General features: G+C 37.4%; 1 protein-coding gene across 3 annotated transcripts in view; it reads right to left on the reverse strand.

Moving 5' to 3' along the window:
• FAR1 (fatty acyl CoA reductase 1) overlaps positions 1–19,684 on the reverse strand; it is a 28,746-nt gene extending 9,062 nt beyond the window's left edge. The window contains exons 1-8 of one of the 3 annotated variants that reach the window (XM_010563767.1): positions 19,494–19,684; positions 17,143–17,318; positions 13,177–13,356; positions 10,142–10,319; positions 9,035–9,079; positions 8,806–8,924; positions 8,251–8,318; positions 6,054–6,225 (exon numbers count right to left, since the gene is read on the reverse strand). In XM_010563767.1, coding sequence (XP_010562069.1) covers positions 6,054–6,225; positions 8,251–8,318; positions 8,806–8,924; positions 9,035–9,079; positions 10,142–10,319; positions 13,177–13,356; positions 17,143–17,318; positions 19,494–19,682 — 1,127 coding nt within the window. In that variant the 5' untranslated portion in view covers positions 19,683–19,684. Of the gene's footprint in view, positions 1–6,053; positions 6,226–6,546; positions 6,719–8,250; positions 8,319–8,796; positions 8,925–9,034; positions 9,080–10,141; positions 10,320–13,176; positions 13,357–17,142; positions 17,319–19,493 lie in introns of all 3 variants that reach the window. The other 2 variants (XM_010563766.1, XM_010563765.1) reach the window with 2 other exon arrangements.
• Positions 19,685–23,202: the final 3,518 nt, after the last annotated feature.

Genomic DNA, 23,202 nt, shown 5'->3' on the forward strand with positions numbered 1-23,202 from the left:
TGATGAAAGAGTCAAATTGCACAGTGCAGAACATATGCACGTGACAACTTTAAGCAAGGGAGTAACTTTCCCTGATCTTCCTGCACACTGTGCAGGACCAGGTCTCTGTAACAAAACAAAATTAGTTTCTTACGGTCACTAAAAGATCAAGGTTTAATACCACCAGAAATATGGCTTAGCCCCTTAACCCTACTGCTTCTGCAGCAAAGGGCAGGAAAATATAAAGGCACAGACAGATCATAGCAGATCCTGCTAGTTAGGTGATCAGTTCTATGCTACTTCAAAATATGCAGAAATACCTTCCATCATTGCTTATTATGCAAAGGAAACAACTCTACAAAACCATCACTTGGAGTACAGAGAAGTTGTTATAAGGATCAATTGGGCAAGTTTCTTTTTGATCAGGCTATCTGAAGTGGACCTAAAAAATGTGAGTCATCCAGTCTCTCAGATGGAAAGTTCTCACATTTATGACAAGAACATTGTTTCAAGTGTTACAGTGCTCGAGATGGTCAATCACTTTTAGTAAGTACTAACTAGTACACATAACCTAATGCTATTAAATTCATGCTTTGGGTGCTCAAGGTATTTCCATCTCACAGAACTGCTTCCAATTTGATCCTTATAGCAGGACACACTGATCATTTTAAGCACAGAGTGAGAAGGTGGGAGGGGAGGCAGAGAAAGCAGAACAACCCAGCATTAACAGGAAATGGCTTTCTATTGGTAAGTTTTGATCAATAAAGTTCATAAAGGCAATAAAACCCACTGATTTTGCTCTGAAAGCTGCCTTGATGCATTCATACTTGTAGAAGGGATATAGCACATTGTCCCAGAAACTCTTCTAAAGAAAGTATTTTGCATCACATTAGGGTCCCCTACTGTCACTAATGGCTGGCATCTCAGTATCTAAGGGAATATCAAAATTGCCTCTTTTTCTTCTCATGAAATGGAGTAATACAAATTGCAGAGACCACTGAAAAAGAATATCTCTAAAGCACAAAAAGCACAAATATTTTTCCTTAAACCCCATAGGACTCTATCTACAGAGTAATTAAAATTTGAATACAAATCTGAGACCACCAGCAAATCTCATTAGTAGACATTTCTAGATGCTTTCAAACACCTGTTTACAATTTCACCAGTTGGGCAAGGTGGCAACAATGGGAGCTGAGTTGAACCAGAGTTCCTCTGATTCAAAAATAATTAGGAATACAGATTGCGCATCCAAAAGATATCCTGTGCTAACAAGACTGAACATAAAAAAAGCATATTAGTTAAGACAAAAAAATTCAGAAAACAACTCAAAACTTGGAAAGCAAAGATCTCATTGATCAGATAAGCCGAAAAGACCTCACATCAAAATGGCCTGGAGAAAAATAGTGCCAAACAGGACATGGTGGCTAAGTGCTGAAGACTTTTTGCAGAAGTCTGTCCACTGACAGTCTAAAGATTATTTAACTCAGTTGACTTGCCTTTTGTGCCTCCCCAATTTCTGTTCTCATGCTAAGCTGGAAGAGCAGCGGAGTTTTAGTTAGAGTACTTAGACAGCTACAGTTTAAGAAAATTTGTGCCCCTGCAAAATACTAGATGGTGCAAATAAGTATCTGATTAGACAGGTGTGGATTTTGAGCTTGTTACTGGCCACTGACACTGGTTTTCACTCTTTTCTGTAAACAAAACTTAAACTGAATTTAAACTAACATAAAGAATAACCTCTGCTGGGAAGCTTGCTGTCTCTGCCTATGGATATGGTTTTAGAGCATAGCTAAGCTGATTAAAAAAAAATTTAAAAAGTCAAGTGGCTAAAAAGAGTTATTCTACCTCAGCTGCAGATTTTTTCCCTCCCTCCAACTCAAATTGAATTTAGTGACTGGCCACAGAATCAGCTGATTCAATTCATCAGTGGAAAAATATTTTTTTTTCTTTGTAGGGTTAGTTTCTTGATATATCAGCTGAAAGAATCAAGTGTCTCCATACTCCCTCAGCTGCTAGATCAATTACAAAATTGACAGAAAAGGACCAATTTTCTTGGTGACAGCTTGTTAGTTTGCACTAAATCAACATGAAACTACACTTTTTTTTTTTTTTAAGAAAAAGAAGTATGGTGACAGCCTCTTATTCAGAGATGTCAGCAATGAATGTTATTTAGCGGGCACTTGTGCAGCTCTGGCAGACTAAGTTTTATAATTTCAATGGCACCATATTCCTCCTGCAAATGGGAATATACACACGACTAAAAAAAGAGCATGAATACACATAATGGAGCTTTATCTCTCAACCCAAAGTTTTGAAATATACACTTCACAGGTTGTTCCAGAGATAGCCATTGGATAAAAGTTGTAAATATCAAAGCCATATATAACCAGTCAGTAAAATATCAAGCATTACATCACACCTTCTTCATAAGCTGAAGACAGAAAATGTCACCCCTGCTGATCATCATAAAGAACTGAATATTAGCAGCAGTCAGCAAGTCAGTGTGACAGCATGCAAGACGTTCACCTAGAAACTAGGTAGAATTTTGCCTCTACTAGGCAGTCCTTACTGCCATTAACACAAAATACATTACACCACTTTGAGAAGCACATCACAGGAATTAAAAGTTTTAGGCAATAGTTAACTCAATTATCCATAAGTTAGGTGGGCATGTTTCTATATCAGACAATTGAAAGCAACCTGGCTTAAGGCTATGACTGCATTTTGAAGAAGTCTTGCATGCAACCTATTGTCTCCAGGCTAAAAACAGTTCTGATGCTAAATACAGCCTGATCCTTCACTGTACCTACAGGCTGCCAATCTGCAAGTCTCTGTATAAGCATTAAAAAGAGTTGTTGTTTTTTTTTTAAATATTCCTCTAAAATACCTAAAAAACAAGCTTTCAGATTTGTCTTTGTTCAGATTTTCATTTGGCTCTAAATTTTGAAGTGCAAGACATACTACTAGAACTCCAATCTTTCCAGCAGCTCTGTGGTTCCTTTAAATGCGCAACTTAAAAGTGCTTTCAAGAGGAAAAACCATATTAAGCTGTTCAATGAAAGTGTACTCTTTACTCAATTCTGGTTTGTAAGACAGTAACTATGTGAAAGGTGCTTCATGTTAAGTTTTAAGCTTTAAATTGAAGTGATAAGATACGAAATTATATCCTTTACACCTCCCTACATACATCAACCACGCTTTCCTTTTAACTTTCTAAGCAGTAACAGAAAATGAGTTGCTGGAGAAATCCCTGAATTACAACTTTAAATATTTCATGCCACATTCTGTTCTTCCAGAGTAATTGGAAAGATCTGCCAGGTGTGTATTTTTAAAGGCTTTAAGATTTCAAATACACTGAATTGTTTTTAAATAATATATGGTTCTGTTGTGCTAAGCCCTATGCAAAGCTAGAAGAGAGAACTATGCCTTATATTAAAGTTAATTACACAACTAATAAGCTTTGCTCACAACTAAGTATATATGGTAAGCTACTGACAATACCATCCTTAAACTTGGACGCTAAGGATTATCACCACTATTTATATAATTGCACAATGCTGTAATAGTCTTAAGTATTTAGTATAAAGTATTAAATCTTCATTATGCCAATCTTTATTGTGCATGTTCTTTCTATAAAATTTGGAAAAAGTATTATATGCATTATTTCTTCCTTCCCTTCACTGTTAGTATTATGAGAAAATTGTTAAATTCAAGAACCTTCAACTAGACACAAAAACAGCAAAAACATTTCCATCTCACTAAAAACATTGCTTCCACAAGTGACACCCAGAAGAATGACTTCATATTGCAGAAAGACTTCAACAGATAAATTTTCAAAAAACCCTGAAGAGGAAGACTTTTTCATTATTATTATGAGCATAATCCTTTAGTTCTGAAGGGTCACAGGCCTGATCTATTTCTTTGACTTGTTAAAAATTTCTCATTCAGTTGCAGTACAATATCCTGATGGTATGACAACAGTGCAGTTAAACCTACATAGTAACTCCATTGCTTAGTTTTCCCTACTTTGCACACAATAAAGACCTCAGAAGTGAATTCAGACTCAGCACAGAAGGCAGGCTATTGACCATGTGAAGTCAAATTAGCACAGTATTTGAATTTTCTTGTGCTGATTTTACTGTGTTTTTACTATACTGCTCAAGTCTTTCTGCTAAATCGTGGTGGAAAATATCACATTTCAGATTAAGACAGCCCTTCTTCACTCAGAACAGCATTATATTGAGTTTAAGAATCTCCAGTAATGTTTCGAAGGCTTTACAAGTTTCCTAGTGCATGCTACCTGGTAATTAAAACCATTCTGTCAACTGGACAGAACAACCACAGCAACAGTAGTACATCACTATACCATGACTGTCTCCAGCCCATCAGTTAAAGCAGCTTTCAAAGTACTTTGAGCCAGAAGACTAGAAAAAAGTGGAAGAGTAAAGATCTGTCCCAAATTTCTTCTATTATTAAGCAACACATGAAGCCCATTAGGATTTAACACTGCATGTCTTGCTTGCATCTATGTATTTATTTCCTTCTACTGCTTTTACTGCAGGCTCCCATTTTTTAAATGCTAAAAAAAAAAAAAAAAAGAAAAAAGAGAAGAGCACTATATAATGAAAGCTATATTCCTGTAAGTGGGCTGCGTGTCAAACTCAAAAGCTTTTCTTTCAAGTGCATTTGAGTAACCTTAGTGACAGAACAATTGTTTTAGTTGAATCCCCCATGTTTCCTCCAAACTGGAAATCTTGTGCATGATAGGAAACTCACCTACCCACTGTTTTATTAAACTAAGTAGGAATACTCATATTGGTAGTACTTCACAGGCTAGAAAACACATATTTAATGTCACCAATTGTACTAGTACTAATTAAAGTTCTAAATGCTATATTTGGACATCAAGTAAGCATTCCAGGAAAAGCAAAACCAAGGATTCAACATTCCCAGTGTTTAATATAAAACTGCTAAGAATGTTCTAAATAAAATGATTATTCACAGCCTTGTTTTACTCCCACTGGTCAAATACTTAAAAGACCAGACGCCTTTTAAAGACTTACAAGATTCTGGCAGCATTACTTCCTAACCATTTGAAAGACAGTAGGTTGGCATTTATAGTATAACTATTTTTAGGAGTGATGAACTCTTCACATTTGTCAGGGAATTTCTATCAATATTTATTAAGAATAACTTAAAATTGCAAAAGAACCTAAAAGCTAGGAACTTGTATGTTCAATAACTTTCTTTTCATGTGAAGAGCTCACATCTTTTTAATGTGGGAAGATTACTATACAGGCACAGCCTCCTGCCACTACTGTTGCTCTGAGTATTACACTGTTGAGTAGACTTGGAACAACAGAACCCAAGGCAGTTTAGAAGATTTCTCCTACAAACCACTTACATGGCTTCCTTTTACTGATCCAGTGCCAAGTCTGTTACAGACCTTTTGCCCTCCTAGTAAGACAGACCTAGACTACAGGATAATGAATGAATACTCACTTGTGTTAATACACTGTCACCACAGTGGAGATTTTATAGTCTGAAGACAAATACTTTTGAAAACACAACAAACACAATGAGTTAAGATCATATGGCTTGGTAAATCTGAAACAAATTGAAGTGACATCTTATATTCCTTCTACATAATTTAGTTTAGCCCATTTAGCAGAGCTATGCCATTTTCACCACTTAAGAAGTTAGCCAGATACTAATGTAAATATTATACACTGAATGGAACCTTGAGATGATACAAACCAACATATCAGATCAAGTTGTATCATCTACAGGAATAACCCACAATTATTAATTCTGTACCCCTTTCCATTATCAGTGTATAATTGCAACAACAATCTTAATGCAAGCTACTTACTGGAGTTTAATGACTGACTAGAATTCTGACCCAAGACGCATCTTGGACAGCATTGTTGAGCCAGTCGTTAATCTCTTCAAAACACAGCCAATGGATTGTTATTGCTTATAGTTAGTAAATCTAGATAGGGCCCAATGCCACATCTTCTTCACAGAACTCCACCACCTTACCAGTAAGATATTTTTAGCCCTGTCCTTCTTACCATGGTTTACGACCTGTCAATCTGAGCAAAAGATCGTACAAAAATGCAGGCACTCTATGGCTGACAGCAATCCAACATTGATACAAGAGGGGGTTGGACTGAAAACTAAGGTTAGGGTGCCTTACTGCACCTTTAAAAATATTTTTCTTGAAATGCAATTTAATGTGGTGTCCTGTAGGAAAAAATAAGGATCAACATATTTTGAATATTTATTATTCAAGCACGAACATCACTTGCTAGATCTTGTAATTCTGTTTACCTTGACTACTCAAACCCCCAAACTATCCAACAAAAACATCCTCATTTTTGCTAGAAAGTTCAGAGTCACTTTGAATTCAAGGACCTGTTCTCAGGAAAAAAAAAGGCTGAGTTTTAGTCACAACACATTCAGTGGAAGAAAAAAATTTTTAAAATAATCAATATACATCATAGTGTAAGCACAGGTTTGTTTAAAAGTCAGAGGAACAGACAAGACAGAGCTAGTCACCATTACCTTGGCCTTCTTCCAGTAATCCTGAGGTAGATATCATACAGGAATGCTGGGGCCTTATGGCTTACAGCAATCCAGTAATGATATAAAAGGTGATTGGAAGTTAGATTTACATTGGGCCGTCTGAAGGCCTGTTCGAGAGGATTCCTCTTGAAAGTAGAAATTACATGGTATTCTGAGAAAGAAAAGTTGCATAACAGCTTTGATAATAACCATGTAAAATTGAATGGTTTTCAAAGTACATTACAGTGTACAATACTTACGTCAGCATGTTATTTAAATAACCACCCTACCTCTTCTACAATCCACAGAAACTAAGAGTCATAAGCTTTTAACCTAAAATACAGTTGAACTGCTTCTTATTATAACCAAGCAGCCTTTTACGCCTTCATCTTCAGTATCATATTTTATTGTAGCTTCTCTCTTTCTGTTCCTCTTTCCTACCTTAGAAGTTGTTGGTTTCAAAAACTCACAGCAATTTCAGTTTATATAGCATGTAAAGCTATATTTAAATAGTCATCTATATTTCATGAAGAAGGCTATTCTGATCTCTTGTGTGAAGCATAATTTAAGAACAGATTGAGGACTTTGCAAGCATCTGAAGTGCATCTCAAATGACATTTTTAAACAACCTATCCATATTTAAGCATTAAGCGATTAGGATGGGACTCCATGTGAAACTCCTTCTGACACCTGAAAATTCTGTACACGACAGATATGCAGGATCAGTGTCTTAAAAAGCTATATTGAAATTAATTTCTCTTTTTAATCATCTCTCATAACTTTATACTGTTGTTTATAAACGGTGTTTAAATACCCTGATTCAAATTGGGATATAAATGAAGTCAGCAATTTTCCAAGTTTGGCTGAAGCAACAAGGTTTATAAAAACAGATACACATAAAATGAGCAAAAGCAAGTAAAAAGCATGAAGAAAGTAGTAAAAAGAAATAAAATAGATTTAAGTACTGAAGTTAACTGAAAGAAAGAAAATAATCTGAGCTTAAGAACTCTATTTCTAAAAAATTGAAAGCTAATTAACAGCTTTACCATGCCAGCCAGCTTGTATTGTTATTTATAACAAAAACTATTACAAAGCTTTTGGCATGTGAGTTACTTTCTAGGCAGGATATCTAAGAGTTGAAAATAGGTGGCCATATATTCTTAAAGATTACTTTTCCTTGCACATCAATAGTTGAAGTCTCATGTAGCTATCTGAAGATTAAAAAAGCCACCTCAACCAACAATTAACTTAAGCCAAACACAACAAAGAGCTACACAAGTGCAAAACTATTACCATACCTTTCAATTATGCAGATGTACAAAACATCTAATTGTGGGCTGTTCATCCATATGTATTTAGTAAGGTTGGCATTAAACCCAACATCACTACTGCTCCTCTGAGCAATGCTTTTTGCTGCACACTACCCACACTCTGCAGATGAGGTCATGGCAGCAAACAGAAAAATCAGTTCTTCCATAGTTTAAGTTATAATGGAATACAAAAAACCCAAGAACAAAATGATACAGTGATACTGCTGCAAGGGGAAGATAATGAAAAAGCACAATACACTGCAAAATTGAGAGGTATGGCTATCAATAGTTTCAACAATAAAAATACAGTATGACCTAGTGATTATAGCATGTCCTTTTTTTATTTGACCTTATTTTTCTATTAAAGCTTATGAAAAAAAGAAATATGGCATACCAACTTCACCCCAGTGGAAAGGATTGGTGCCACCTGTTGTACAGTTATATACCATGACATTTCTTGGTCTGGGGGGAAAAAAGACAAAAGAGCAAGTTAGAAGACAAACAACCTTTTAAAAACACAGACAAAAAAAACATATCCAGAGTTATCCTTTCCCTCAACAGCATCATTTACATAAAGCAGAAAAGCATCAGTCTCATGATGTAGAAAGCAAAAAATTTAACATCTTCCAGTATTTTTCTCATTCTTTAATCATTACATTTCTTTTCTTTCAGAGAAGGCATCACCTATGTTACCGTAAATTGTATTGATTACAACAAGACCCAGGAAGAAATTTTCAGGCATAGCTTGTGCAACAGTATCAGTAGGTGATGTCTTTCTCTTTGGCATAAGGAAGTTACACTTTGAGGGACTAATGCTGTTAGAACCTTAGATTCCTTTGTCCTGGGGAAATAGCAGGACACCGATTAGAAGTTCAATAGAAGACTGATTTATTAAAATATACAATACAAGTTCAAAATACTTAGTACTCTCTATTGTCACCTGTTATACCTATTAACTCCAGAATACCAGGCTGCAGCCAGTGCCATATTGATAACAACATCTACTGGAACAAGGTCTGCTACTGCATCGTTGGAAGCTCTCATTGTTCGAAGAATTCCTTTTCCTGCCTTAAAAAAAAAAACCAACAAAAAAGAGACAGAAGACCCACCAGTAAAACACACGAACCTTTGTCACCTTCCAAAAGGAGGAAAAAAATTTAAGTATATTCATTACTTACAGCAATGAAGACACCACTAGGTCCATTGAAGTTATCGATCCATCCCTATCATGAACAGGGGGGAGGGAAAGGATTTGGTTAGAGTATACCGAAGTTGGCAGTTTCAAGTAAAAATCTGAGAAGTTTCTACAAGTGTAAGGGGCAAAGGGAAAAGAGAATAAAGAGGAGAAAAATACTAATTTCCATGTCTCTAAATGAAGTTCTTCCATAGCAAAATCTCGTGATGTAACAAGTTGCTATAACTCAGACAAGATTCACTGGTCCTTCAAAGTGAGATGCTAGCTTGTTTATTTCTTAGTGAATAAACTGCAGAGTATTGTCTGTATAAATACATTTATGTTGAAAGTATTCATGTTTACAAGTGTTTTTAGACTACCATCTAACAACTCATAGAAGACAGATAAGCAGTTTTGGAATCGATTATTAGTTTTTTCATTTTTCAAACAGAAGCCATTCTTGCTCAACTTTAATGACAGTATTTAGACACTATATACTTAATGGTTTGACATGTACATTGTACATATTCAAAAAAGTAGGCAAAGTCAATTATATGGATTTTAAGGGCTTGAGAGACAATCTTGAACTGCACAAGCTATTCCAATACCATCTCCCATACAGGAGGAAGCATATAGCATATATGCTATATAACAATATAGCATACAACACAAGAACTTATGCCATCCCCTGCAAAGCTTACAGGGTTTGACTAAAGGAAGTGGAGCCCAAACATCTTTATGTCCCACAGTCCCCAGTTTTCTTAGTCACCCTTTGCAGCTACTGACATAGCAAAGCATCTTGAAGAAGGAAAACCAGATGAAGATACATAGAATCATGAACTAAAAAGCTGACAATTTATTTCATGTGTGAAATAGTATCTCCCATTGCGATAGAAGTGTATTGTTCTAGGATTAGAAGTAATTTACCCCTAAATTTCACACATAATACCATATTTGACAGATTTTGTATCAGAGTTGTTATCCAGAAGCAACCAAGCCACAACTCCATAGTCTAAAAGATTTTCCTCTACGAAGGTCACTAGATAAACAGGCTGTCGGGATGTACTACGGTTTACAGACAAAACGGTCAGGTGAAAACTCAGTGACTTACAGGAAAAGGTTCCTTCCAGCTAGCACCAACAATAGATGGCCTTATAATGGCTGTGTTTAATTTTGCACCTTCTTGTTGTACTACATATTCGGCTAAGGCTTTTGTATATATGTAAGTATTAGGCCTGTCGCCTATCAGTTTAGGAGTAATATCATTCACTAGGCCATCATCCATCCACCTAAAGAAACAAAATAAGAGGCAAGTGTAAATTACTGCATGTTGCTTCACTGGGGACAGGGGGTAGTGAAAGCAATATGTGAAAAGGATAACCAGATAGATCAAAAATACTTTGGAAAGTAAAATTAAAATCCAATGTCTTCTTCAAAACACTAATCAAGGCAAAAAAAAAAAACACAAAAAAACCCCACTCAACAAAAAAACCACCCAAAACATACCAAAACCACCAAAGCATTAGCATTTCCCTAGAAGCTGTGTAAGCAGAGGAACAAGAAATTCTGTGAAGAAATTTAAGCAATAATTAAAAACTCAGTTCTGCATTTCACGTTTCTGCAACAACCCCAGTATCCAACACTAAACCACTATGCTTTAAATCTCAGCCTGATTTTCAGAATCTAATACCAACTTCCACCGGTTAGTATGTCACATACTTCTTTCTACTGTAAACAGCTAGACATTGTAAAACATTTCCATAAGTATTTGGAAATCAAACGATAAATGTCTGACAGCTTATACTGTGCTTAACTTTAAAACCATGTAGCCTCCTAAAATATCATTCATCAAGTATCATTCATCAAAATATGAGAGTTAGGGGTTTTTTGCTTATTTAAACTGAACACCAATCCCAGAGGCCAGAAAAATCAAATTTAAGAGTCTGCCTATTACTCATTTTGATTATACACTACTATTTAAATTAATGTGGCAACTGCATAGGTAGAACCCTTCTGAAAAGGGATCTTAAGGAAGAATGTTGTATTTGAGATCCTACAGCAGCAGTGTAGTTAAGCTGGTTTAAGGACTTTACTACCAACTTACAGAAGACTGTCTACACTGACTTCATGCTCGTTTTGTTTCAAATTAAACTATAAAACTAAACATTTGAGAGTAAATGCCAAGAACAACAACAAAAATATTTCACCAGAACATGTGCCCAGTTCCAAAACACTTTTGGAACTATTTTATATGGTGTACTGTAGAAAGTAAATGAACTTTGTTAAATATTAAATCTTTTTTCTTTTGTTGTTAACTTTACCATGAATTTTTTTTTCTCCTTTAAAGAAAATGGGATACAGACCGAAATGAAAACAAGTTTTTCAGTAAGAGTGGAGGGTTACATGTTTAGTGTCCACTGAAAGAAGCATACTGCTATTTACTTTTTTGCCCAAGTAATTCATTTATTACATACCAACTATGGAGGAAGTAGTACATTCCTTTACAACAATCCCAATTCTGTCAACTAAGTTCTCAAACATGAAGTGCAGACACAGCAAGTTACATCTTTGGGACACAGGCACGCTGCTCCTCAGTTAGCATTAAGTGATCTAGAAAGTGATGTCACTGCAAAGGAGTCCCAGCTCCATCAAGTATCACCTCCACCTTTGTGGTGTTAAGTTATCACACACCACCTCTGAAGCAAGCTGGGTCACCATGTTTCTCCCTTTAATTTAGTGGTCTTGCAATTCCATCTTGCTTCCCAATTCATTCAGCAGTTTGTATTTCAAATTGTAATAACCTTCAGTCATATCACACAAGCACAACGTGTGCCTCTTGAACCGTCGCTATTTTGACATTCTCCACTATTTTACTTGCCTCGGTCAGCCAACATCTTAGCCACATAAATACAATTTAGCCAACATCGTTATTCACCAATGTCCTATTACAATCAAATCTGACATGCAGACTCCCTTCGTGATATGAATTGGGGTGGGAAGAGGGGTAGAAAAGCCCAGAACAGGACACAGATCTGTTTGTGTCTCAGTCAGCTACTGGCTAGATAGATCACTCTTTTGTAAGTTTACAAAAGCCTTCTCTCATTACCATGAGTTCTAAAATACAGACAGCTGTCCAAGCCCAAACCAAGCAGTTGAAGTTATATTTATTCTGCTTGTGAAAAGACAAAAATATGACTACTTCAGAATATCTCATTTGAAAGTGTATTTAAAGTCAATATTATAAAAAACAGTTGGCTCAATGTGCATTCTAGGTAGTAGCTCATTTGTTTTGAAATGTTAGTGCTCTTCCATCTATAATAACAAGTTAAAGAAGATGTTTTACTTTTTAATTAATTATTTTTAGTTTCATACTTCTCTTACAAGGGGTGATATTTTGTATGATGGGGAAGAAGGGAGAGACTGATTTACAGTTGAGATTATTATTTATTACATTACACTTGACTTATCCCATATTTGCCACCTGTTTCAGTTAAGGTTGACAGCTACTAAATAAGACCTCAGGACAGCTAATGTCCACAGAAAAAAATATAGAATGAGAAATTTTTTTCCCCTCAGTAATGCCCAATTCAAGACTAAAAAGCTACAGAAAACAGTTTTTTGATGTCTGCACTTTTTGAATACCTAACAGAACCACTCCTACAGTTGTGTTTCTAAACAGTTAAGTAATATTATTGCAGTATCTCAGTCTGATCTTGTAATGGCATTTAGGCAGATGTAGTGAAGGCTGCTGTTAAAGTGGACTGTCTTGGTTCTACCCCTTTCCTTCACAATGCTGGTGCTACCGCACTTGTAACAGCACAGCTTTTTTGTTTTTAATAGCTCTTGATTCAGCTCATCATACAGTGGAAAAACTGCCACTCAGCATACAGGAGACATCACGAGTAGACATGAGCATCCCTCTCCTTCAGTACCGCTCCACGCCTAGCTCAGCTGAACATGACTGTAAAACCTTAACCCATCTTCTTTACAGAAAAGGCAAGTGTCAGCCATGCTGTCAGACATAAGCACAAGCATAATAAGCTAATTTCTTCATCTTTCAGGTTCCTAACCATTTTTTGGTACTTCATTACTACAAAGCAAGTGGTTACAGATTACTGAAGTAGCTTCATAAAACATAACACATACTCAAGAGAATCTATCAGTTTCCTGGGATCAACAGGAGGTGGATAAACTATTTCCTCAATCTGTTTTCGATTGCAGTACGCATAGGCCGTTGAAACATGCATGAACACTTCCAGATTCTTCATTCGCTGTGCCAAGAAGAGGAGCTGTTGTGTGGCAGTCACGTTTAACTGAACAGCATCTCTGTTGATTAAACAGAAATTTCATTAGCAGAAAGCAAGACAAAACACAAGCAAAACATAGTAACTAGTCAATTCACTCCTAAATGCCTCAGTGATGGATATATAAAAGTATTCCTAAATACTCCACCCTCCCCCAAAAAGCAGCACAGATCATCCTAACTTTCTGCTTAGAACCATATGCCACAGTCTTAACCTAGACCATCTCTCAATATTCAGGATAATTTTCCTAAGTTTTACCCTGTTCTTACTGGCATCCTCATGCCCCATTACTAGAGTGGGAAAGCCAGCATACCTTTGATCTCCTCAAGCTAAATCCCAAACCTACATTTTTCACAAAACCTGAAAGGAATAATGCAACACAACACCTAGCTGCCATGAGATGCATACCTGAAATTCCTAGTTCAAGTTGAACCAGGTCAACTCCTCAGAAGGAAGGCTTAGAGGGCTAGTAAGTTGGAGACTGGCATGTTCTTGTAGCACAACAAGATTACAGGGAGGAAGGAAGAAAAAAAAAAAGGAAACGCACCAAGCAGCACACTTTCATCCTCCAACTTCACTGTTCTCATTAAAATAGAGTCCTTCAGGATACTGTAGGAGAGTAGGTCTGTCTCTACAATTCCCACCAGAACACAGCTTACTGAACAACTACTGTAATTATTTTTGTATTGGGTCTGCATGGCAAGGTTTTGGTAGCAGGGGTGCTACAGGGGTTGGTTCTGTGAGAAGCTGCTAGAAGCTTCCCCCATGTCCGACAGAGCCAATGCCAGCCGGCTCCAAGACAGACCTGCCACTGGCCAAGGCTGAGCCCATCAGCGACGGTGGGAGTGTCTCTGGGAGAACGTATTTAAGAAGGTAAAAAAAAGTTGGTGAGGCACAGAAACTGCAGCTGGAGAAAGGAGTGAGAACACGTGAGAGAAACAGCCCTGCAGACCCCCAGGTCAGTGCAGAAGGAGGGGAGGAGGCGCTCCAGGCGCCAGAGCAGAGATTCCCCTGCAGCCTCTGGGGAAGACCACGGTGAGGCAGGCTGTCCCCCTGCAGCCCAGGGAGGTCCACGGGGGAGCAGATCTTCACCTGCAGCCCAGGGAGGACCCCACGCCAGAGGATGCACCCAAAGGCATGGGAAGCCCATGCTGGAGCAAGCTCCTGGCAGGACCTGCAGACCCATGGAGAGATGAGCCCATGTCGGCACAGGTTTGCTGGCAGGACTTGTGACCCTGCAAGGGACCCACGCTGGAGCAGTTCATGAAGAACTGCAGCCCATGGGAAGGACCCATGTTGCAGAAGTTTGTGGAGGACTGTCTCCCATGGGAGGAACCCCACGCTGGAGCAGGGGAAGAATGTGAGGAGTCCTGCCCCTGAAGAGGATGAAGCAGCAGAGACAACGTGTGATGAACTGACCCCAGACACCATTCCCCATCCCCCCCACACCACTGAGGTGGGGATTAGGTAGAGAACTCGGGAGTGAAGCTGTGCCCAGGAAGAAGGGAGAGGTGGCGGGAAAGTGTTTTAAGATTTAGTTTTATTTCTCATTACCCTACTCTGGTTTGATTGGCAATAAATTAAGTTCATTTCCCTAAGTCGAGTCTGGTTTGCCTGTGACAGTAATTGGCTGAGTGATCTCTCCCTGTCCTTGTCTGGACCTACAAGCCTTTTGTTATATTTTCTCTCCCCTGTCCAGCTGAGGGGGGGGTGGGGTGGTGGTGGTGATAGAGCAGCTTTGGTGGGCACCTGGTGTCCAGCCAGGGTCAACCCACCAGAATTTTATATAGTTCAGATTCTCTCTCCAGCCTATAAAACTTACTATGGGCACTAGTTTTCTTGTATACAGTGTATCAATCAACTAAGTTTCAAGAATACAGCTAAACAAAGCTTTATCAAAGTCTTTGCAATAAAGTGTTATATTAACAATAAAAATCTTGGTGTGTGTCCCCCAGATAAGCACCAAATTTAAGACTGCTTTATCACCCATTATTACTGAAGCATTGAGGGTACAGGAATGGGGGACCACTATCCCGAAGTAATTAACATCAATGGAAAAATGTTGCTTCTGAATAAATTAGGGTTTTTAAGAGAAAAGTATTGTTCTCAGTCTTCACTTCCTCTTTTAAGAAGTCAAAGGAAGGAGATCATAATCAGAGCTGTATGCACCACTAAAATACAGAAGTGTATAGCAAGTACAACTTACGAAAAGTTCCAAAACAAGCCCAAGTATTTTGCTTTCTTGACTGTATTCCTACCACTGGCACCAAGCCAAGTATTTTGAACTTCACATTAGTTATTCCTGTTAAATATGTGATGAAGGCTGCTCTAGGTGGTCTTCAGATTTGTAAGGTTCCTCCAAGCATTCCAGCATATATGTTAGGAAAGAGTTGATGCCAGAGCACCTAAGAAATGCTCGCATTTTCTATTTGGCTAAACATACTGGGCTCGCCAAGAAAGCAGAAACTACCAGAGACTTTTTGTACCAAGACCCCATTCTACCAGTCTTCAAATTGTTTTAGATTCCCTCTGGGCTTTTGTCAGGTTGGCATTTCCTTAACCTTTCATGATCATAACACAGTGATAAACACAGGCTACCTCATGATGTTTCAGCATACAGGATAACATTCTTAGAAAGGTAGTGCCAGCCTTTGTAACAACTCAAAAAAAAAAAAATCTGAGTTGAGAAGCATTTTATCTCAAAGTTGCTTTACTTCCCACCCCCTCCCAAAAGTTGGAGCTATTTCTCACAAAGTCATTTACCCAAATTGGATATTTATTCCAGTGTTTCAGCACTAAATCAAGTAATTGTTTTTGCCAAAAAGCAACATAATCCTTTCTTGCTTCTGGTACTTCTTTCTAGTATTTCCTTAATAGATTCTCTGTGCAACATGGAATTTTTCAACTTTCTCCCTGTGCATCTACTTCTCCATACTCCCTCCAATGCAAACCTCCATCCTTCTTAATGAAGGACTTTCTGAAGACATGGAGAAAACTGAGCAATATTTAATCTCCTGTTTGTTCATCAGGTAGAGAACAAGCGCTAGAACTTCCCACACACACAGTTTTGCCAAAAAGTTATCCTCTGAAAATGTGCATTCCCCTTCTAACAAGGGAGGCTAAAGGAATAGTTTCTGTTCCCTTTTACACACTAGGAAAAAAGCTCTAACATTACTAGTGAGCACAGTACCTATAGCTACAGCTTATTCATATCCTTTCTATCCATCCCAGAGATGAGAGCAATACATGATGTTAGGAAGTCTCAGAATAGCAACACGTTCCCTAGTCTCTTCAACAGCTTCCTTTCAAAAAGGCCTTGAAATTCAGGCACAGGGATTTAGTTAAAAAAAACCAAACAAAACCCAAAAAAACACAAACAAAAAACCCCCCAAAACAACCCACAAACACACCACACAAAACCTGAAAGACCTATAGCAAAACTACAAGAATAATTTATTTAGTTTCGAAGTGCTAATAATGGATTTGTCTTTTTACCTAAAGATTTAAAAATATATGAACTTTTCCATGTTAAATAGTGTGATTCTAACCTCTGGCAAAGCAGGTCTATATAATATGCCTCCATCGTCTTAGGAAAAGCAAATGAAAACTCAACAGCTTAAAATAAGTTTGAGGGAAAAGATTACTACCTGAAGGGGCATCATGAAATTGACCACGCACACAAATATCAGAGCACATGAAGTAGCATGACAGGCTGAATATTTGCAAGATTGCACAGACACCTGATTTACACCCTCCCTTTGAGTACCATTGGTTTACCAGACCAGAGTATACAGAATTTTAGACTCACCTTAGTGTTTCATTGAATCTGACTGTAGCAGCACAATGAAATATAATATTAATGCGTTCTATAAGTTCTTCCTTGATTGGTTCACTAAGGTCCAGTTCAGGCTGTGTAAGTTCACTCGTAATTACTATTATTTTTGCTCTGAAGTCTGGTTGCTCATCTCTCAACCTGTCAAAGAGCTGTCAAAAAAAATAGAACTAAAAATTCAGGTAATAGCCAGTGAAGATGAGATACACATTTCATTTAAGTGAAGAAAAAAACCCACATTTTCTGCCTATACAGAGTTATACCTCCTTATTTCTAAAAATCATCAGTAAGCTAGAAAAGTGTGTTAGGAATATTACAACAAAATGTTACTGACTTCCCTTGAGCATATTCAATGATGAAGCTGTGCACACTTTATCCCACACAGTGAAAGCAGTGCTGCATGTGTTGTATAGAAGGTAATAAGACTTCAATTTACACTTAATTTTTTTTTTTTAATACTCATCCCTATCCTTAAAACCAGATCTCTATGAGTATCAGAAGAAGGAAGGAATGGTCTCTATTAGACACCAGGACTCAAAGAAATTTTAAGTAGCAGACTAAATACTGCAATCTCTTTTCTTTCAACAGAAGGAAAGGGAAAAGTCTGCCCACTTTCCAAGCTTGGTAATAACTATTCAAATTCTTATAGATTTGCCCAAGTCATGCTGGTTCTCAGGTTTAGAAAGCTTTCATCAAGCTTTAAAAATTTCCAGTGATTTAAGAAATGCTATCCCGGAATTATGCTAGTTTTGAGGAATTTCCAGATTAAAAAACATTGTTTCTCTGGCTAGTTGAAAGAAAAAAAGCAGGGTTAAAGGCTGTACACCATGTTAGAACATCTGATCAAATCTTATCAAATTGGTGTTCAACTATTCTCACAAAAAAAACCCCAAAAAACAAAAAAACAAACAAAAAGCAAACCTCACCCATACTCTATTCCAACATATATTCTTCTCATAATTAACTGGGTTCTAGCCACATGGCTTAACACACACAGATAAAATTCTTGCCTCACCTTATTTACACTCATTAGTATGCGAGTTTTCCTGAGCAAAATAGTACTGTGGGAATAAAACATACTTGAAAATTTCACCAGAGCAGACCCCTCTTCTTAATTGCACAGGGGCCAATATCTTAGCAACTGCTTCAATACAAGTCAATTAAAATGTACTACAATCAGAGCAGTACTTTTTTTTTTCCCCTCCAAGCATGTAGTTATACCAAATGCAAATACTTAAAAGACATTTAATTCATTTTCAACTAGAAATCAAATCACCTAAAGGTGCAGTTTCATGACACATAAGGCAATTTAAGCCTGTACTGCTACCAAACACATTGGTCCCTCTCCTAGCTTCTTTATTTTTACATTGCTTCTCCTGCACTGGCAAAAACAAGTAGCCTGATAGCTGTGTGAGCATACCAGCTTGCAGGTCCAGCTGAAAAATATTTTTTTTTTTAGATATTTTTCAACTCAACTGTGAGCTAATGCAGCTCACTGTGTCACCACCTAAAGTAGTAGTAGTGGTAATGTTATAGTGAGAATATGGGACATCTCCAGTGATAGAGGTCTTGAACTGATTTCCCAAGCACAAAGCTTCACCTTAAAGGACAAAACTGCCAAGACAGCATTTAAAGCCTCTGCAATTCTTAGAGGTACAGCAAATAGTGCTTGCACAGAAAATTATTTACATAAGCACTTTGATAATTCCAGAGCACAAAATTTCAGTGCCTCTCCTTCATTGTCACAGGTTTGTAGTAATCTGTATGACTAACAAGTCTGTAATAGAATCTATTAAGACAAACATTTCTGTTCTGTTTACAAACATAAGCTATTTAAACGACCTGTTGAAATCACATTCTTGCTTACTGGTAGATCCAATAGCACAACCAAGAAAAAGGAAGTACTAAGCCTCATCTTACAGAAAAGAAAATAAGGCACAAAGAAGAAAAAGTGACTTGCTTGAGATCTAAAGAAGGGTCTCAATCCCATCTTACAACTCCCAGTCCACACTGCCTCTTGAATTTGATAATATATTCTCTCAATCAGTTTTAACTCGGGTGTTTTTCTTCTCAATTCTGCATTACAGCTGAACATCCTCCTCCTGAATTAAACACAGGATAATTTTCCACTACTGGCTTTGCTAGACACTAACAGCTTGAAAACCAGCTATAGAAGCACTGCTAAGTCTTGGATTTTATATTTCTGTTAGAATTAAAAAAAAAATTAACAACAAAATTTTGCTTTAGATAAACCAAAGTTGTTCTCAAAATGAAGTGGGAATGTTATAAAGAAGGACAAAAATGTACTTTGTGAGCATGACACATACCTTACAGCTGGTAATTTCTTCTATTCGTGCTTCAGGCGTCTGCCCTGCTTTGTGCCTTACCAATACATACACTGCTTTCACTTTAGGACAAGATCTGAGCAGCTTTTCCAGAAGCACTTTTCCCATGAAGCCTGTAGCTCCTGTCAGGAGGACATTCTTTCCTTCATAGTATTCAGGGATGGAAACCATTATGACCTTAACAAAAGTTAAAAACAGAAATATATTAAAGAACTTCTAGAGTTCAGATTTGCAGAAGATATAAATAAATGGCACAGACACAAACATTCAGTCTCATACCTGAAAGAAATGCTTAACAGCGTTTTTGGGTGTTTTTGGTTTTGTTGTTTTTTTACCTATAACTAGTACTTAAAGATGTCTTTTTTTCACCACATTCCAAAAGAGTCCCACAGGGTCACTATAGTAATCCCAGATCCTCTTGTAAACTGTCCCTGTTAACAGTGACTTAAGGAATTAGACACTCACCCACTCAGTCTAGGAAAATAGCTCAACTTCAGTCTATTTTTACCTCTACATGCATGGTCCTTTACCACCCTAAGTGGCTGTTCCACGTAAACTAAAGGTCATATTAAAATATAATCACAAGTAGATACTTCAAATATGTTGACAGAAGACAGGGAACCAGGCGTCTGCCAATTGCTGGCCCTGCTGGTATTTTGCCTGTGTCAGCAAAGACCCCTGACAGTGTTAGGCTGAGCCTTCCTACAAATTATGCTAGGCCAGAGAGAAGGTATAGTTAGCCGCCTGGTATAAGATCTGCTGGTCTTATATCGACTACAAAAAAACCACACAGTTCCACAGATTGTACAGGTTTCCAACCTTTTCATCAATTAAGTCTGTTGGGTTTTTTACCCCAAATAAGTGATCAGAATTCTCACACAAACTAAAGATTTAAGTTAGCCTCAACGGATTGTTACTTAAATCCAGCACAAAGCTAAAAAGTATTGTAGGTTTTGCTTCACTTAGGAAGTTAGCTATGAGAATTTTCTTGCCCCTCCCTTAATCAACCGCTTGGAAATTATGTCTAATTCTAGATACTGGAAGACTTTCTAAGGACAAATATACTGCTATTTCTCACATTAATTTGGTCTTTGGACCACGACCTTTATGACCTTTAGAACTCAACCTGTGCCTCAGGCTAACTTCAAGCCATTCTGTTAGGTCCAATACACCAACATCTTTACCATAACGCTTGAACGGCTTACTTTTACTGTAGAATATGGACACACTTCCACCATGTTTTATCAACCTGTCTAATTAGACTTATAAAAATAATAAGCTGATGTAGTGAAAATCTAGTTAGTCTCCTATAGCAGATCCACACACAAACCATTACGACCAAAACACTACCAAAAGGGACAGATTCCATAAAAACATGACACTAAAAAAAACCCAACAAAAATGACTCTCCTTAAACACAGATGGAGTGTTTCTTAAGCAAGTAAGAATCACAACACTGAATACCTACACAGGACGAGAGCCTTTCTTCACCTACCACCCAAGAATAAAGAAATGTAACTTCTAAATATGCTTAGTTCTTCTGAAACAGCAGACTACTGCAAGGAGGAACTTATCAAGGATACAACATCTTGTGTATTGTTAGGAGTGAACAACTACAGGCTTAATTTGCACTTTTTGCCTGAAAAGTAAGTAAATATTTTTGGAACACTTATCTACATCTCAAGTATCTGTCATATTAAAGCAACTGTGCTGTGCTTTTCATGTGCTTATATCACAATGAAGCCTCTGAACAAGCTCGAAGTGATTACTTGCCAGAAATGAGTTGTCACCTGCACAAGCCCCAGTTTCAGCAGTCTGGGTACAAAGTCTTATGGGTTTTGGTCCAACACTCCAAATCTTACTTTGACTCCCTTTTTTGACAAGGTTTGCTCCTGCATTTACTAGTAAGGCATCTAAAAACTGGTAATGGGATACAGTAGCAAGTTTAGAACAGAACAATCACTACTATTTCCATTGGCCACAGCACATCATCCAAAATTGTTTCTTTGAAGGTTGATGAGATTGAAAAAGGGGGATGAAGGGAAAAAGCTATTTATGTTATACCACTTTTGCCACATATTTAAGAGACTTTAATGCAAATTTCAAAGCACACCTCCTGCAACAAAGCATAGAGAGCAAGATACAGCATGCTTATGAGTAATTTTTTCCTGTTCAATGTAAGATACAGGTCTGTTGTCTCCACTGTGGCTCTTTAAGTCACAATTAATGCTCTTATTCAAATATGTCCTCATAACTATTTTTTTCCTGGTCTTTGCATACACCACTCAACTCCATTTTCTCATAAAAATCTGCATGCTTGCTTCCACATATAAGACTTGTGTTCCCTCAAAGAGGGAAGAGAAAATTCATGCAATCATTACTGCACCGATTTTGTCACCAAGATCCAGTTTTGTTATGATTCCTACATAATCTTGTTACCAATTTACCTGCCTAACCATAATTCATATTTTTTACCCCTTAAGACTCTATGACAGTACTTCAATACCATCAGTTCACTTGCTCTTCCTCAAAGGAAGGCTTAATACTACTCCTGACATAATGCTGTATCCTCAGTCTGGAGGCCTGTTCACATGGGCAGAGACAGCCTCTGGCTACATAAACACAGGAACCTTACTACAACACCCAGTACATGGGCTGCAGTCCAACATCCGTTTCTAAAACCTAAAACAATGAAAAAGAAGTTATGCTGCCAGTCGAAATACCTGTGTTGCTAGGGTCCAGCTTTTTAGCTAACTGAAAAATCTGACAATATTTAGGGTCACGCAATGTAAAGAAAACTAGAAGCCAGAATAGATCAGAAAGTTTCCTGCCTCGGTTATTTCTGACCATAATACTTTGAGTATGAGGTTGGTATCAGATCAAAAATAATATAACTATGCTCCTGGAACTCTTACAGAATACCAGACCTACAAAATATCCAGATGCAAAGCTATGATTAAGTATAATGATGAAATGGGTTCAGTTAAAAAAACATGAACATACATAAATACTCACATTCACACTTGAGAGGCAGAAACACCTGTGTGTTTGCAGGCTAATTTTTTTTTTTTTTTTTTTTTTTTAAAGGATCAACAGAAACATTTCCTTTGAGAAACTCTCAACACCATTTTCCTTTACACTGCTCTCTGACAAGTAGCCTCTGGTAGACTTTATTCATTAAAATTTTCCACACTACGTTTGTCTTCTACGTCCATTCCTGTAGAATATTCCAGCTAGAAAGCAGAGCTGGTGACCTTTTCAGAATCACACATTGCTGTCAAAGTTACAGCAGTAAACACTGGGATTATAAGGGAACTGCTTAGAAGCACCAAATTTGACCTAAGGGTAAACACCATGTATGGAATCTAGGTGCGAACAAAGTAAGTCTGAAATCAGCAGCCTATGTTTTAGCCTTTCTAGTAGGACATCTCAACCGAAGGAAAGGGAAAGAGTGTTCCCATTCCGTACCTACCCTTCCCTGCCTTCTCTGAGAATGCATCTCCACATGGCAGTTAGCATAGCATTGCTGGCAACTCCGGATTTCAAACTCACAAGAGGCTTCTCACATGTATAAAAGGTAACACAAGTAATATGTTAAAGTTCTTTGTGGCAGCAAATTACTGAAGAACTACATCATACAGTGTTCTTAAAAAAACAGTTAAGAATATGTGGTTTCCAGTGGAAATTTAAT

This window comes from Haliaeetus leucocephalus, unplaced genomic scaffold, assembly GCF_000737465.1.
Source record: "Haliaeetus leucocephalus isolate CR32 unplaced genomic scaffold, Haliaeetus_leucocephalus-4.0 Scaffold173, whole genome shotgun sequence".
NCBI classification, from domain to species: domain Eukaryota; kingdom Metazoa; phylum Chordata; class Aves; order Accipitriformes; family Accipitridae; genus Haliaeetus; species Haliaeetus leucocephalus.